Source organism: Indicator indicator, chromosome 6 (genome assembly GCF_027791375.1).
Source record: "Indicator indicator isolate 239-I01 chromosome 6, UM_Iind_1.1, whole genome shotgun sequence".
NCBI classification, from domain to species: domain Eukaryota; kingdom Metazoa; phylum Chordata; class Aves; order Piciformes; family Indicatoridae; genus Indicator; species Indicator indicator.
Window position 1 is genome coordinate 30647420 of NC_072015.1, and position 15130 is coordinate 30662549.

Sequence of the window (15130 nt, forward strand, 5' to 3'; positions counted from 1 at the left end):
GCTAGCAAAGTAACACAAGTGTGATGTTGTGTGTTTTTTTTTTTATTTCCTCCAGGAAAATGTATTTGGTCTACAGTGCAGTGAATGTAAACCTGGAACTTTTGCCCTGTCTGCTGACAATGCATTAGGTTGTACTCCGTGCTTCTGTTTTGGGATATCCACCTCTTGTTCAGAACTAGAAGATCATGTTAGAATTCCTGTAAGTACAGTGACATGAATATAAGCACACAGTCTGGAGTCATCCTCAGGTTAGGTGCCACAGTGGTATGGCTAAGGTCACCTCCATGATTCGTGGCTACCGTAGAGGCAGTGGCATATGGGAGAACGAAAAAGAAAGCAGATGATAAGTGGTCTTAGTCTGATTTTTGAAACTTTGTGTTTCACTTTTCACTTCTTTATAACAAAATACAATGAAACATGTTTCCCAGTCTTTTGGTTTGGGTGTTTATGATGCTATTCTGCATTGGTGAGACTCCACCTGCAGTCCTGGGTCCAGCTCTGGAGTCCTCAGCGCAGGAGAGACATGGACCTGCTGAAGCAGGTCGTGAGGAGGCCACAACAATGATGTGAGGACTGCAACCACTCTGCTGTGAGGCCAGGCTGAGAGAATAAGGGTTGTTCAGCCTGGAGAAGAAAAGGCTTTTTGTGGCCTTTCAGTACTTCAAGAGGCCAATCAGAAAGCTGGGGACAGACTGTTTAGCAGAGGCTGTTGTGACAGGACAAGGGGTGACAGTTTTGAACTAAAAGATGGTGATTCAGACTAGAGAGAAGGAAGAATCTTTTTAAACTGAGTGTGATAAGACCCTGTCCCAGGTTGCCCCAAGAGGTGCATCATCCCTGGCATCATTCCAAGTCAGGCCGTTTGGGGCTCTGAGCAACCTGATCTGGTTGCAGATGTCTCTGCTGGCTGCAGATGAGCTTTAGAAGTCCCTTTCAATGTCTCTTCTGTTCTTTGTGTTGCAGATAACCTTGACTCCAGATCAGTCCGTTCTTCATGTGGTAGCTCAGAGTAACCTGACTGGAACAGTGGAAGGAGTATTTTCTCAGTTTCCTGATGTTTTACTGGATGCTGCCATAGTCAGGAAACACTTAAACACAGAAACATTTTACTGGAGGTTACCAGAGCAGTTTCAGGGAGACCAGGTAAGATCATGAAATGATTAGAATGCTTTGTAGATTATTTCTTTATTGTCCAACAGTCACTTTTTTATTGTATAACAGTCATTTTGTCTCTGTGTTAGTTCTCTTCTTGTAGAAGTATTCAATGGCTTGAATGTATTTGGATTGGCTTAGATGACATTTAAAGGTGCCTTCCAACCTAAAGCATTCTGTGATTTATAGCAAACACAAACAATGGGTTTGCATTGCCCTTTCCTAATGAGGTTTTTCCTGACCCTGCAAATTGGTAAAACCCACATTTAATTACCAAGTTACCCTGAAGACATTGTGCAGTGAGGAAAGAGTGATGATGTATTCAGTTTTAATTTAGAATCCTGAAAGAGGTTTCAACCTTGATGCTGATTTCAGCAGATACATCATGGAATCCCTGCTGCTTAAGAATTAAATGAAAATAGAGTGCACACCTTGGAAAGGCCTAAAAGAGGAAACTGAGATGACTTTCTAGAAATATGCATTTAACCTTGGAGCAGAAACTGCTGAGTTCAAGTCAGGTTTTGTGTTTTATTGCCAATTCTTCAATATTCTGACAGTTTTCAAGCCTTCTGATGATGCTGAATTATTTTCAGCTAGTAACTGTAACCTTGGAATAAATAAAAGTAGTAATTTTTTTTATCCAAACAGCTCATGGCCTATGGAGGGAAGCTGAGATACACTGCTGCTTTTTATGCTTTGGATGGCTTTGGAACATCAAACTTTGAGCCACAGATCCTAATGAAAGGAGGTCACACCAGCAAGTTGGTCATCTACGTAGATGTCCCTTCTCCAGAAAATGGAGTAAGAACTGACAAGGAAGTAGAAATGAAGGGGGTAAGTCAAAAGATTGATGTGGAAATCACAAAATCCCAGCATGGTGGGGATGTGAGTGACCTCTGGAGATCATCTAGTCCAACCTCCCTGCTAAAGCAGGGTTGCCCACAGCAGGTTGCCTAGGGTCAGAGTATCCAGGCAGATTTGGAATCTGTCCTGAAAAGGAGGCTCCACAACCTCTTGGAGCAACCCACTCCAAGGCCTCAGCATTCTCACAGGAAAGAAGTTTTTCCTCATGTTCAAATGGAAGGGTTGAGGGAAGACCTTCTTGCTCTCTACAACTCCCTGAAACGAGGTTGGAGTGAGGTGGGTGAGGTGGGGATTGATGTCTTCTCTCAAGTAACAATTGATAGGACAAGAGCCTTAAGTTGCACCAGGGAGGGCTTAGGTTGGACCTTAGGAACAATTGCTTCCCAAAAAGGGTTGCCAAGTCCTGGAACAGGCTGCCCAGGCCGGCAATGGAGTCCCCATCCCCAGAGAGAATTAAAAGCCATATAGATGTGGTGCTGAAGGACAGGGTTTAGTGGTGACCTGGCAGTGCTGGGTCAGTGGTTGGACTTGATGATCTGAGAGGTCTCCTCCAGCCAAAGCAGTTCTCTGACTCTTTTCTGTGAATTTAGATTAACGCTCATGATTTTAATGATACATGTTTTATTTCCCTAGGATTCTTGGAAGTATTTTAACTCTGTGTCTGAGGAGCCTGTCTTACATTCTGACTTCATGTCTGTGCTAAGCAATGTGGAATACATCCTTATCAAGGCAGCTTATGGCCAAGGATTGCAGCAAAGCAGGTAGAGCAATCTCTGATTGCATTTACTTCTCATATTGCATTTAATTTAACCAAGAAATATTTCCAATTCAGCAATACAGTAAAGATTTCACTCAAATCAGAGCAATTTCTAAATGCCCTTTTTTAAGTGCTGTGAAGAATTCTGGTTCCACCTCCAGATTTGGAGTTATTTTTGATTCAGAAGCTCTCAATTTGCTTGTTAGTTCTGTCCAAAAATCTGTGGGACAAAGCAGATATGTTTCTGTCTCATGCTTCTGAGGCAGAAATACTCTTGCATAGTCAAGTTTTGCAGGTCAATGGGAATCAACCTCTATTAATTTGAAGTGCTTTTGTTTGTTGAAGGTCCCAAAATCCCATAAATAAGTAACGAATCTTTGGATTTTATGAAGGCATTTGCATGGGGAAAAGGGGATCTGGGAGATAACGCATCATAGAATGGTTTGGGTTGGCAGGGACATTGAAAGGTCACCTAGTCCAACTCCCCAACAGTCAGCAAGGACATCTTCAGCTGGATTCTATTGCTCAGAGGCCTGTCCAGCTTGACCTGGAATGGTTCCAGGCATGGAGTTTCATATATGATAGCCCTGACCCTGAAGCACAGAATCATAGAATCACCCAGGTTGGAAGGGACTTTCAAAGGTCACCTAGTCCAACTCCCCTGCATTGAGCAGAGATATCTTCAATGAGATCAGGTCACTCACAGCCCCATCGAGCCTCACCTTGAATATCTCCAGGGCTAGGGCCTCAACCACCTCTCTAGGCTCAACATCAAATCTGTCTTCTCTTCCCTAGTTTAAAACCATTGCCCCTTGTCCTGTGACTGCAGACCTGTGTGAACAGTCTGTCTGCAGCATTCTTGAAGGCCCTTTTCAGATACTGGAAGGTGGTGATTAGGTCTCCTCAGAGCCTGCTGGTCTCCGGGCTGAACAACCCCAACTCCCTCAGCCTGTCCTTGTAGCAGAGGTGCTCCAACCCCCTGGTCATTTTCATGGCTGTCCTCTAGACCCACTCCATCAGGTCCATGTCTTTCCTGTATTGAGGGCTCTGGACCTGGACACTACTTCTGGTGAGGTCTTACCAGAGCAGAGTAAAGTGGCAGCATCACCTCTCTGGATCTGCTGGCAGTGCTTCTTTTGATGCAGCCCAGGATGTGATTTGCCTTCCAGGCCAATTTTGATGCTCAGTTTTGGATCTCAATTTTGGTACTAGGACTTCTCTAAGATGTTCACACTCTCTTATGCTTCTGCCTTGTAGAATTGCAAATATCTCACTGGAAACTGCAGTGAAGTTTGAGGAAATGCACCAGGGTAGAGCTAGAGCTCACCTTGTGGAGCAATGTAGATGTCCTACTGGTTATGCTGGATTGTCCTGTCAGGTACAGAATCTTTTGTGTGTTTAATACCAAGACCATAAAAGTTACTTAAATGACCTTACAAACTGTTTGTACCTTTTGAGAGCTGTGATTATGTATCTTTTAATTTTGCTCCTTTACAAACAGAGCTGTGCTCCAGGATACTACAGGGGAAAGCACACAGAGCTCGGCGTGAAAGAGCCTCATGCTCTGGTAGCACCTTGTGTGCCATGTCAGTGCAACAACCACAGTGATGCCTGTGATCAGGAAACTGGGAAGTGCTTGGTATGTGCAATTTATACATTCTCCTGTTGAATCCCCATCCCTGGAGATGCTTAAAAGAGACAAAGATGTGATGCTGAAGGACATGGTTTAGCACCAGACTTAGATAACGGTTGGACTCGATGACCTAAGAGGTCTTTTCTAGCCAAAATGACTCTATGATTAGTTGGATAAAGTATAATTTCCACCTAGACACACTCTAAAAAATGGGAAATCTGAGTAGTATATCCCTTTGTGTCTATTCTGTAAAGTTCTCAAGCTTTTGGGGCAGTAACATCTCCAAAATCATCAATTATTTAAGTTTTAATTTTACTTTAAAAACAATTCATGTATAAGTTCAGCTTATCTGTTTTTCTGTGACACTTTTTGGGCTTTTGGCAAAGGTCTGCTTAGTCCCACAAGGAGCTAAAGGAACCTGTTAAGCCATACCATACCACAGACTTGGTCCAAGTCAAATTTGTTGTCTCTTGGGAAGCCAGTTCTCTGGGCAGCTTTAAATGAAGCTTTTTTAACTCCCAGGGATTTAAGTAGTATAAGGATACACCTCAGGTGAGTTAATTTGCTCAGGTCTCTCATTTTATGCCTAGGGATGCAAAGAGGGGCCAGATCTGACACATTGCCTCCCTTTTGTGGGCTGACAGCCCTGTGGACAGCAAGTTCTCAATTCTAAATAAGGGACATTAAGTCTGTTCTCTGGCATGGCTCAATATTGTTTCCTAGTCTTTTCAGTTGCTTTGGTTTTCCCATGAGTTGATGGTTCTGTGGTACTGTTGGTTAGTTCAAAGTCAGCTTCTGCTAAATTCATTCTTCAGGTCAGTTTTCAAAGTGAATTCCTCAGTCCTTCAGGCTTTTTTTTAACAATTCTTTTGCTGTCAGGTTTGTATCTCATGGATAACAACTCTGGTTCTCATTTCTCCAAGACCAAGACACGAAGGTCTTTCACACTAGTGACTACCAGTCTTTCTTCTCAGTTTGTGGTAGGGGTGACAAGTCACCTATGTGTTGAGATTACTACTTTACATTCCCAGCAGAGTAGTATAAGCAGGAGAGATGCCAGGGGAGGTTTGCATTGGAAATAAGGAACAGTTTCTTTCCAAACAGTGTTATCAAACCCTGGAACAGGCTGCCCTGGGGCAGTGGTGGAGTCCCCATGCCTGAAGGGACTTAAAAGCCCTATAGATGTGGTGCTGAGAGTCTACATTGGTTGGAAAAGATGTTTAAGATCATCAGTTCAAATCATTAACCCACCACTGACAGATCTTCTTTAAACCATATATCCATTAGCACCACATCTATACTGGCTTTTCAACCCCCCCAGGGATGGGGACTCCACCACTGCCCTGGGCAGCCTGTTCCAGGCCCTGACAACGCTTTTGGAGAAGAAATTGTTCTTAATGCCCAACCTAAACCACCCCTGGCACGACTCGAGTTCATTTCCTCCTGTTGCAATTTAATGTTGTAATATAAATAGCAGTGCCTGTGGCTCAGTACTGCTGACAAATTAATAAGTGTCTGTGAATCCTGACTGGGGGGGCTCCTTGCTTTGTAGCATTCAAACACGTTTGCTAAGACATTGAAACTTCTGATTTTCATCCAGGTACCCTGTTTAATTTTAATTTGCTGGAGTTTTTTTTTGGTTTATTTATTAGTTGTTTTATGTGGGACTTATTTTGGTTTTGTTTGGTTTGGTTTGGTTTGGTTTGTTGGCTTGGAGGTGGGGCTTGAGAATTTTTGGCTTTTTGCTGTGATTTCCTGGCCTGGATTAATAGCAGCAGAAATCTATAAACCTTAATGGAAATTTAGAACAAAATTTAGGTCAGTTTTGCCTGAGGGGGCACTCACAGAGAAGAAAATATGTTTGAATTCTGCTTGGTTTTGCATGAAATGTTCCTCCACTCAAAGGATGCTGTGCAATGTGTAGGGATCATTGAAAATTGTATTCTTTTATTGACTTGAGTGGGGAAGATAAAGTTCCTCTTGTTGTTTGTGGTGGTTTTAAACTGTCTGAATCCTTTTTTATGCCACAGAACTGCAGAGATAACACAGTTGGTGATTCCTGCAGTGCTTGTGCCCCGGGCTACTATGGGAGAGTGCTTGGATCTATCAACGACTGCTCCCTTTGTGCCTGTCCCAGAGCCAACCCTGTCAGGTAAACCGAAATTTACTAAATCCAATGTACATTTATCATTCTGAATTTGTTGTGCTGTGTCTCACCTCCTCCTCCCCTAACGCTATGACAACAGGAGTTAGTTATCAACACACATAGTTAATTTTTAGGCCTTTTAGACATTTACCTGTTTTAGGAAATGGATGAATTGTTCCACAGCTCATGGTAGCTCCTTGAGGTTGTAAAACAAAAAGATCAACTAACAGATAAGTCATTTTTTTCTCCAAGAGTAGATCAGTCACATAGAATATTTTATAGATAATGCAGTAAGTTGCTCTGGCATGTTTTAGTTTCAATTGTGGATCTCTTCCTCATTCAAAAATTTATTGTCTTGCCTTTTAAAAGGAAGGCCAGAAGGTACTTGATCATGTTAGGCAGTGATGGGGTCCCATTGAGAAAGCAAACTCTAAGAAAAAATTAAAGTACAAATCACAGAATCCCATCATGGTGGAGTTTGGAAGGCACCTCTGGAGGCCATCTAGTCCCATCAACCTGTTAAAGCAGGGCCACCCACAGCAGATTGCCCAGGATTGCTGTGTCCAGGTGGGTTTGGAATCTCTCCAGAGAAGGAGACTCCACAACCTCTAAGCCAGCTTGTTCCAAGCCTCAAAATATTTTTTTTCTTTATGTTTAGGTGGAATTTTAGAGCACTGCATCAGTTCGGGCAGAGGATGCTGTTGCTTGCAGTATTTAACCTGTGGCTGAAGGTTTTCTCTGCCTTTGTATGGTCTTCCATTTATGTTCTAACAGGTATTTGTTTCTTCTTCCTCCAGTTTTAGTCCCACTTGTGTCCTGAAAGGTGCTGAAGATTACCACTGTGATGCTTGTCTCCCAGGATATGAAGGACAGTACTGTGAAAGGTGAGTCACACATGATGTCTCCTTTTATTTCCAATGATAGTTTGACTAATATGAGCCATATTTGTACCCAGAATATTCAGTGTTCACAAATCTATGGGTGAGTCCTGAAGGACTTCGATTTATTACTGTTATGAAGCCATCAGTCAAAAACCTCTCAGTGATCTCAAAGATAGTATCCTATTTCATGATGCATCTGGGGGTCCTAGTGGATTGGTTGACCATGGGAAGGTTGACCATGAGCCAGCAATGTGCTCTTGTGGCCAAGAAGGCCAATTTCATTATGGGGTGCATTAGAAGGGGTGTGGTTAGTAGGTTGAGAGAGGTTTTCCTCCCTCTCTATTCTACCCTGATCAGCCTGCATCTGGAATATTGTGTTCAGTTCCGGGCCCCTCAGTTCAAGAAGGACCTGAGGGAACTGCTTGAAAGAGTTCAGCGTAGAGCCACAAAAATTATTAAAGGAGTGGAACACCTCCCTTATGAGAAGAGGCAGAGGAAGCTGGGGCTCTTTAGCTTGGAGAGGAGACTGAGGGGTGACCTCATTAACATGTAATGTCAAGGGTGAGTGCCAAGAGGATGGAGTGAGGCTCTTCTTGGTGATGCCAAATGACAGGACAAGGGGCAATTGGTGGAATCTGAGGCATAGGAAGTTTCATGTGAACATGAGGATTTTTTTTTTCACTGTGAGGGTGACAGAACACTGGAACAGGCTGCCCTGGGGGGTTGTGGAGTCTCCCTCTCTGGAGATACTCAAAACCTGCCTGGATGCATTCCTGTGTGATCTGGTATAGGTGATCCTGCTCTGGCAGGGGGGTTGGACTAGGTGGTCTTTTGAGGTCCCTTCCAGCCCTTAACATTCTATGATGTCTCCTGATGTTCACTGCCCCATTCCTCCTTCTGTAGGTGCTCCCTTGGCTATTATGGTGACCCTCAGCTTCCTGGTGGCAGCTGCCACCCATGTCAGTGCAACCCAAGAGGTTCTGTTCACTTGAATTGCGATGGTGCCACTGGCCAGTGCCTGTGTAAGCAAGGTGTGACAGGACAGCTCTGTGAGGAGTGTGAGCCAAGACATCTTCTTGTGGAGGACGAGTGTGTTTGTAGGTGACTCTTAAATGCCTTACTTTTCTAATGTGCTTTGGTCTATTCCAGTGATACTTGCATGCACATTCCTTGAATGTTTTTGTGATGTCAGGCCTTGTTCTTTCTGTGAAAGGAAAGAAATATTAATGACTCCATATCTATAAAATAAGGAGGTGGGATTAGAAAGGCCTAGAGGTTCAACCTCAATCATGTTGTGAACATAGAGGAAACTGCAGTAGGCATTATGATGTCAATTGCAGCAGGCATTATGGTGTCAACTGCAGTAGGCATCGTGATGTCAACTGCAGCAGGCATTAGGGTGTAACCTGCAGTAGGCATTATGATGCCAACTGCAGTAGGCATTAGGATGTTACCTGCAGTAAGCATTATAGTGTCAACTGCAGCAGGCATTATGGTGTCAACTGCAGGAGGCATTATGATGCCAGCTGCAGTAGGCATTATGGTGTAATTTAGCCAATAATTAGTCATATTCCACCAATAATTAGTCATGTAATTCCTTACATTACATCAATAATTAGCCTTGTAATTCCATGTAGGATAGGGATGGATAGCAGAACAACACAGGAAGTAGAGAAATGTGCTTTTATGATTCATTGGGATTTGGGACTTAGACTTAAATAGTCTGTGGGGTGTAGATATGATGCTGAGGGACATTCAGGAGTCACCTGACAGTACTGGGATAAAGGTTGGACTCAATGATCTTAAAAGTCTCTTCCCACCAAAACAATTCTATAATTCTATGATTTTGCTTTGTGTAAGTGAAAAACAACACAAGGAATAAATAGAATTACACTGCTAATAGGCTTAAATTTCCTTTCTTCCCAATATTTTTGAGCGACAGTGGCATCACCCTGGATTTCTGACAGTGTAGCTAAATAGTAAGCAGTAAAATAGCCAGCAGGGTCAATAAGGCTTGAATATGTTCTAACCTAAAGAGAATGGAACAGGTCCACTTTTGGGGCAGGAAGGAAGGGGAAGAGAATACAACAAAGCTGGATATTCAGAATTATACTTAAGCTCTCTTAACTCAAAAGGTGAAGGCATGTGGGGTGTGAAGCAAAATAAATGTCAGGATTTGGTGATTTTTTTTTTAATGCTAATATTTCTTCCTCCTCTTCAAATGGTTTATTTAGCTTGTGATGACAACTGCACAGGAGTCCTTTTAACCAGTTTGGATAACCTCAACAAGGCCATACTTTCAGTGAACCTCACTGGTGTTGCCCGTGCACCCTATGGAATATTGTCAGAGTTGGAGAATGCAACCAAGCATCTGAAGGTGAAATAAACTCACAAATACCAAAAATACTGAAAGTGTCCAACACTGAAACAGTCTACTTGACTTTTTTGTCCTGAGGTCACTTTCAGGCTGCTTATGGCAAACTTTCCTTCTAGTTCTTCTCCCCCTTAAAGCATGAAAAAACACATTTTATGTCTAACCATTTCAGTATTTCTGATTTTTCTAGTTAAAAGCTTTATGCTTTACTCCTTGACATACTTTGACACACTTGTTATCCCATTCTGGGTTTTTGAACTGGGATATTTTTCTGTTCTTTATCCCAAGAGGCTCAAGAGCTTCAGCTTCCACTTCTCTTTCACTTTTTTTTCACTCCTGCTGAAGAAAAGACTTGGAAAATCCCATTTGACACAATGCTGCTGGGTAATCCTGTGTGTTGCTCCTTTAAAATCATGGGGGAAAACTATGCTTATTATGGTGTTGGCTCTGAAACATATGAAATCTAAAAGTAACCTTTCCCAGGCTTGCTCTCCTTGAAAGGAATGCTGTAAGTTTCTTTGCATCTGTAGAGAAAAGTCAAGTGCAGGCCTTGACTGTATCAAACATAATACACATGTCTACAATGGCTTCTTTATTGCTATACAGAGCAGCTCTAAGGTGACCTTGAAGCCAAATATAGCCTGGTATCTTCTCTTATTGGTAAGAGGATCTGCAGGGCTGCTTGTGTTGCCTTATTGTGTCTAGAGAAACCAAATCCTGAACTCCTGGGTGCCCTGCATTGGGTTTCAACATGGAAACACAGAGCCCTCCAGGGTCATCCTCACAGTATTCCCTGGATGCAGCTTTTCTGGCAAGACCAGCTGCTGGAAGAGCAGCAGGTGTGTAACAGGCTGATAGACCTTGGAACCTCTCAAAGACTGAGAGACCTGGGGCTGTTTAGTCGGGAGAAAATCAGACCAAGAGGGGATTTTCTCAATGCTCAGCAAGAGCTAAAGGGTGTAGGTCAAGAGGATGGAGCCAGACTCTTTTCAGTGGTATGCAATGATAGGAGAAAGGGCAACAGGCACAAACTGGAACGCAGGAGGTGCCGTCTGAACATCAGGAGAAAATTCTGTGCTGTGAGGATGTTGGAGCCCTGGAGCAGACTACCCAGAGAGGTTGCGGAGTCTCCTTCTCTGGAGAGATTCCAAACCCACCTGGACATTGTGATCCTGGGCAACCTGCTGTGGGTGACCCTGCTTTAGCAGGGGGGTTGGACTAGATGATCTCCAGAGGTCCCTTCCAACTGCCGCCATGCTGGGATTCTATAATTTGAGCCCCCCAGAGTGTGGAGAGACTGAGAATCAGGAAAGCAGAAATTAGGCTTCCTTCTACTTGATTGAAAGTACAGTGTGGCTGGATCCTTTTTATTCAAGATCATATTCTCTTATGTGTTTTGCAAGTGAGTCATTTAAAAACATATAAATAATCTGAATGTGCATAGTTTGTTTCTTCTCAGAACTTTTCTGGACACACATCAAAGTCTTTACAGTATGTTGTTTCTTCTTGTTCCTCATAGAGGTCTCTAGTTCCTAAAGGAGATCCAACTTACTCATTAGCTACAGCAGAAGAAAGCCTTCAGAGTTTATCAGGAGGAATTGATCAGCTGCATGAAGAGGTGAGTGTTGGCTTCTTTATTCTTAGCCTTTCTGGAGATAAATAAATGCCAGAGAGCTGCTTAGAAATTATTTAGGGTCTATAGAGGTCAGTGAAAAAGTTCAGTGAAAGAATTCAGTCCATTCTGTAGTCTTTCTGAGGAGAGGAGTCAATGTCTGTGGAATTCTGTTAAGTACAGTGCTTTACAGTGCTTTATGGTATTTTACAGGAGTTTTCTCAAGGAAGAGTTTGTAGTCAGGTTGGGGTTAATCTGTTCTGATAAGTAGCATGCAATAGGACAAGAGGAAATGGCCTCAAGTTGCCCCAGGGGAGGTTTATATTGGACATTAGGAAAAAGATTCTTCTGCAAAAGTGTTGTGAAGCCCTGGAACAGGCTGCTCAGGGAAGTGGTGGTGTCCACACCTTTTGAGTGATTTTAAAAGTGTATAGATGTGGGGCTGAGGGACGTGGTTTAGTGATGACCTGGCAGTGCTGGGTTAATGGTTGCACTTGATGAGCTTAAAGGTCTTTTCCAACCAAAATGATTCTGTGTTTCTGCTCTATGGTTCCTGTTATGGTTCAGAAGCTTTTTGTCCTGTCATCGTTTAAGATTTTAAAACTGGAGAAGGGAAATACTTTCTTCTGGTTTGAACATGTGGAGCTTATTCAAGATTATATCATAGCTGAATATTCACCAAAAAAGTCTTTGATACCTGCTTAAAATGATCTCAGCAGGAAACTGTTGAAAATCCACATGAAAACTAGACATTTAAATTGTAGGTAGAAAATTGGCACCATTCTTCAAACATGAGATCTCATTTGTTGGCTGTGTGTAGCTAAACCCTTCTGACCATGGGTAATCTGCTAGGTGGTGTAATTACTGATAGTGATGTAACCAGAAGAGATTTTCTTAAAATGCCTTAGCTGCAGATAAAAAAAAAAAAAAACAAACTGTAATGTTTACTTTATTCAGGAAATAAATGTGATAATTATGATCTTGGTTGCAAAAATAATTGCTAACACAATTCTTGAACTGGAACTTTCAATATAATTATAAGGCATCAGAGATATCTGAATCAGCTGGGTCTCACTTCATGAAAAAACATGGAGAACACTTTGTGAGAGGAAATAATATTGGGGGGAAAAAAGTGCTAGATGTCATTAATTAACCAGTGTTTTAGGAGAACTGTCAAAAATTGTCTCTGATTTTATTCTAGTCATCTCAATTTTTGAAAAAAGCTTGGCAGCTGGACAAGGTGACCCAGGAAACCAGGAATAAAACTCAAGAACTGACTGGATTTATTGACACCATACATACAACCATCAAAGGTATCCTACTCTGAAGATAATTCCACTTCTTTGCAGCACTTAGAAGGTTATTTCCTTTGCAACTCTTAAAGACCTCTTGTGGCAGTCTGAAGCTGATCATCTTTAAGAGGGACACAGAGTTGAGACCTCCAGAGTCCGTTGCGTCCAGCCCAGTGGGTGGACACAGGAAATAGTGTATTTCTTCCCATAAATCCTTCATCCCTATAAATCTGGCTGCAAAGTTATTCTTTTCCCTTTCTTATCTCTCTTATCTTCTGGTACTTTTACTGCACAATTATGGCCTAAGCATGGAGGGGGGGGGGTGTAGTGTGGCCCTGATGGGCCAAGGGAGAGAGAAATGAGGAGAGCCTAGCAGGAAGGGGGTAAGAGCGAGCCCTGGGGCTTATGGTAAACCCCAGGTGGGGGAAGGTTGGTTTTGCTCTGAATTGGTTAGCCTGGAGTAAAAGGAGTTTTGTGTAAAGCTTTGGCTTAATGAGCTTCTGTGTTAAGCCTGGACAGTGGATTTCTTTGTATTTTCTGTACTTTGCTGTGCTCACCACTATGTAGCTGTAGCATTGTAGTTTGTGAATAGCCTTTCCATTTAAACTTCCCATCACTATCCAATCCATTGTGTGAGCATTATTCTTTTGCCCCTTTTGGAGCAATAGAGCAACCTCTCCACGACACCTCTTGACATGGGAAGTGCTGCAGATTGCGCAGAGGGTTCACATGTATTCCTTTCCTTAATGGTATGACTAAATTCTCTCTAAATACCCTTCTACTTAGTGCTTGCTGAAGTTGCCATGTCACTAAATGCAACACTGGGCCTGGACCTCCCTCTGTCAAATGCTACATCTCAGAGCCTGCAGGATGATATTTCTGCCTTTGTGGATGCGTTGCGCAAGAAAGATTTTGTTCAACATCAGCACAATGCTACCAGTGCCCTAAAGTAAGTGTCCTCTTCTACTCAAAACCTTTTTTTGCATCTCTCTTTACTATGCAATACTGCTTTTGGAGAGAGATATGGAGATTTACTGCCACTTCAGTAAGTATCACACAGATTTGCAAATCATAGAATCAGTCAGGGTTGGAAGGGACCACAAGGATCATCTGGTTCTAACCCCCCTGCCATAGCCAGGGATACCTCACATTGTATCAGGCTGGCCAGAGCCTCATCCAGCCTGGTCTTAAACACCTCCAGGGATGGGACCTCAACCACCTCCCTGGACAACCCATTCCAGGCTCTCACCACTCTCACGGTGAAGTTCTTCCTCACGTCCAGTCTGAAACTAATCATAGAATCATAGAATGGTCCAGGCCAAAAGGGACCTCCAAAGATCATCCAGTCCGACCTCCCTGCAGTCAGCAGGGACATCCCCAACTAGACTAGGTTGCCCAAGGGCTCGTCAAGCCTTACCTTAAATATCTCCAGGGAAGGGACCTCAACCCTCTGTACTCAGCACTGGTGAGGCTGCAGCTTGAATACCAGGTTCAGCTTTAGGCTGAACGACATTGAGGTGCTGGAGTGTCCAGAGAAGTGCAGCGAAGCTGGTCAAGGGTCTGGAGAACTGGTCTAGTGAGGTGCAGCTGAGGTAGCTGGAGTTGTCCAGACAGGAGAAAACATGGCTGAGGGGAGACTTCCTCACTGCCTCCCTGAAAGGAGGTTGTATTGAAGTGCATGTTGGTCTCTTCTCTCAGGTGACAACTGATAGGACAAAAAGAAGTAGTCTCAACTTGTGCCAGGGCAGGTTCAGTTTGGACAGGAGGAGCATTTTCTTCCCTAAAAGGGTTGTCAGGCCCTGGAACAGGCTTCCTAGGGCAGTGGTAGAGTCCCCATCCTTTGGGAGATTGAAAAGCTGTGTAGATGTGGTACTGAGTGGTGACCTGGCAGTGCTGGGTTAGTGGTTGGACTCAACTGTCTTAAAGGTGTCTTCCACCCAAAACAATTCTATAGTTGCATGATAAAACAAAGCATTTCCTTCAGCATTCTGAGCTATTCTAAGAATTTATTCCGTTGTCTTGATTTGTCCCCAGTTCAAGGCTATTAAAAACTGTTGTAATCATCAGTAGTGCTTATTGCTAGAATAGGCAGTATAAAATACTGACTGTTCCAACAGTCAGCAAAATTTTTGCTCCAGCTTCAGAAATACTAAGGCTTGCCCTAACCTACAAAAAGCTGTAATGTTAACACTGGCTTCAAGGGAAAAAGATTTAGACCAGAGTGGAATAATTCTGGAAATCAGATTTCTCTCTAAGTGCATAGGCAGGGTGGAATGTTTATGTTGTTAGCATGTCTGGTTTTGTTCAACAGACTCCTCTGCTTGTCCTTGTGCAGAACATTAAATAGTATAGAAGCTAAATGGATGTGAAAATAGACTAGAAATGTATCATTTGGACTTGAATTTATTAGGAACTACAA

At 42.9% G+C, this 15130-nt stretch overlaps 1 protein-coding gene across 1 annotated transcript in view; it reads left to right on the plus strand.

The window, feature by feature from the left end:
- LAMA1 (laminin subunit alpha 1) overlaps nucleotides 1-15130 on the plus strand; it is a 97252-nt gene that overhangs the window by 42513 nt on the left and 39609 nt on the right. Inside the window, exons 23-35 of the mRNA XM_054381609.1 lie at nucleotides 56-199; nucleotides 964-1143; nucleotides 1801-1986; nucleotides 2650-2777; nucleotides 4031-4151; nucleotides 4275-4412; nucleotides 6437-6558; nucleotides 7350-7436; nucleotides 8337-8530; nucleotides 9668-9810; nucleotides 11327-11425; nucleotides 12621-12732; nucleotides 13498-13660. Coding sequence (XP_054237584.1) covers nucleotides 56-199; nucleotides 964-1143; nucleotides 1801-1986; nucleotides 2650-2777; nucleotides 4031-4151; nucleotides 4275-4412; nucleotides 6437-6558; nucleotides 7350-7436; nucleotides 8337-8530; nucleotides 9668-9810; nucleotides 11327-11425; nucleotides 12621-12732; nucleotides 13498-13660 — 1817 coding nt within the window. The remainder of the gene's footprint in view (nucleotides 1-55; nucleotides 200-963; nucleotides 1144-1800; nucleotides 1987-2649; nucleotides 2778-4030; nucleotides 4152-4274; nucleotides 4413-6436; nucleotides 6559-7349; nucleotides 7437-8336; nucleotides 8531-9667; nucleotides 9811-11326; nucleotides 11426-12620; nucleotides 12733-13497; nucleotides 13661-15130) is intronic.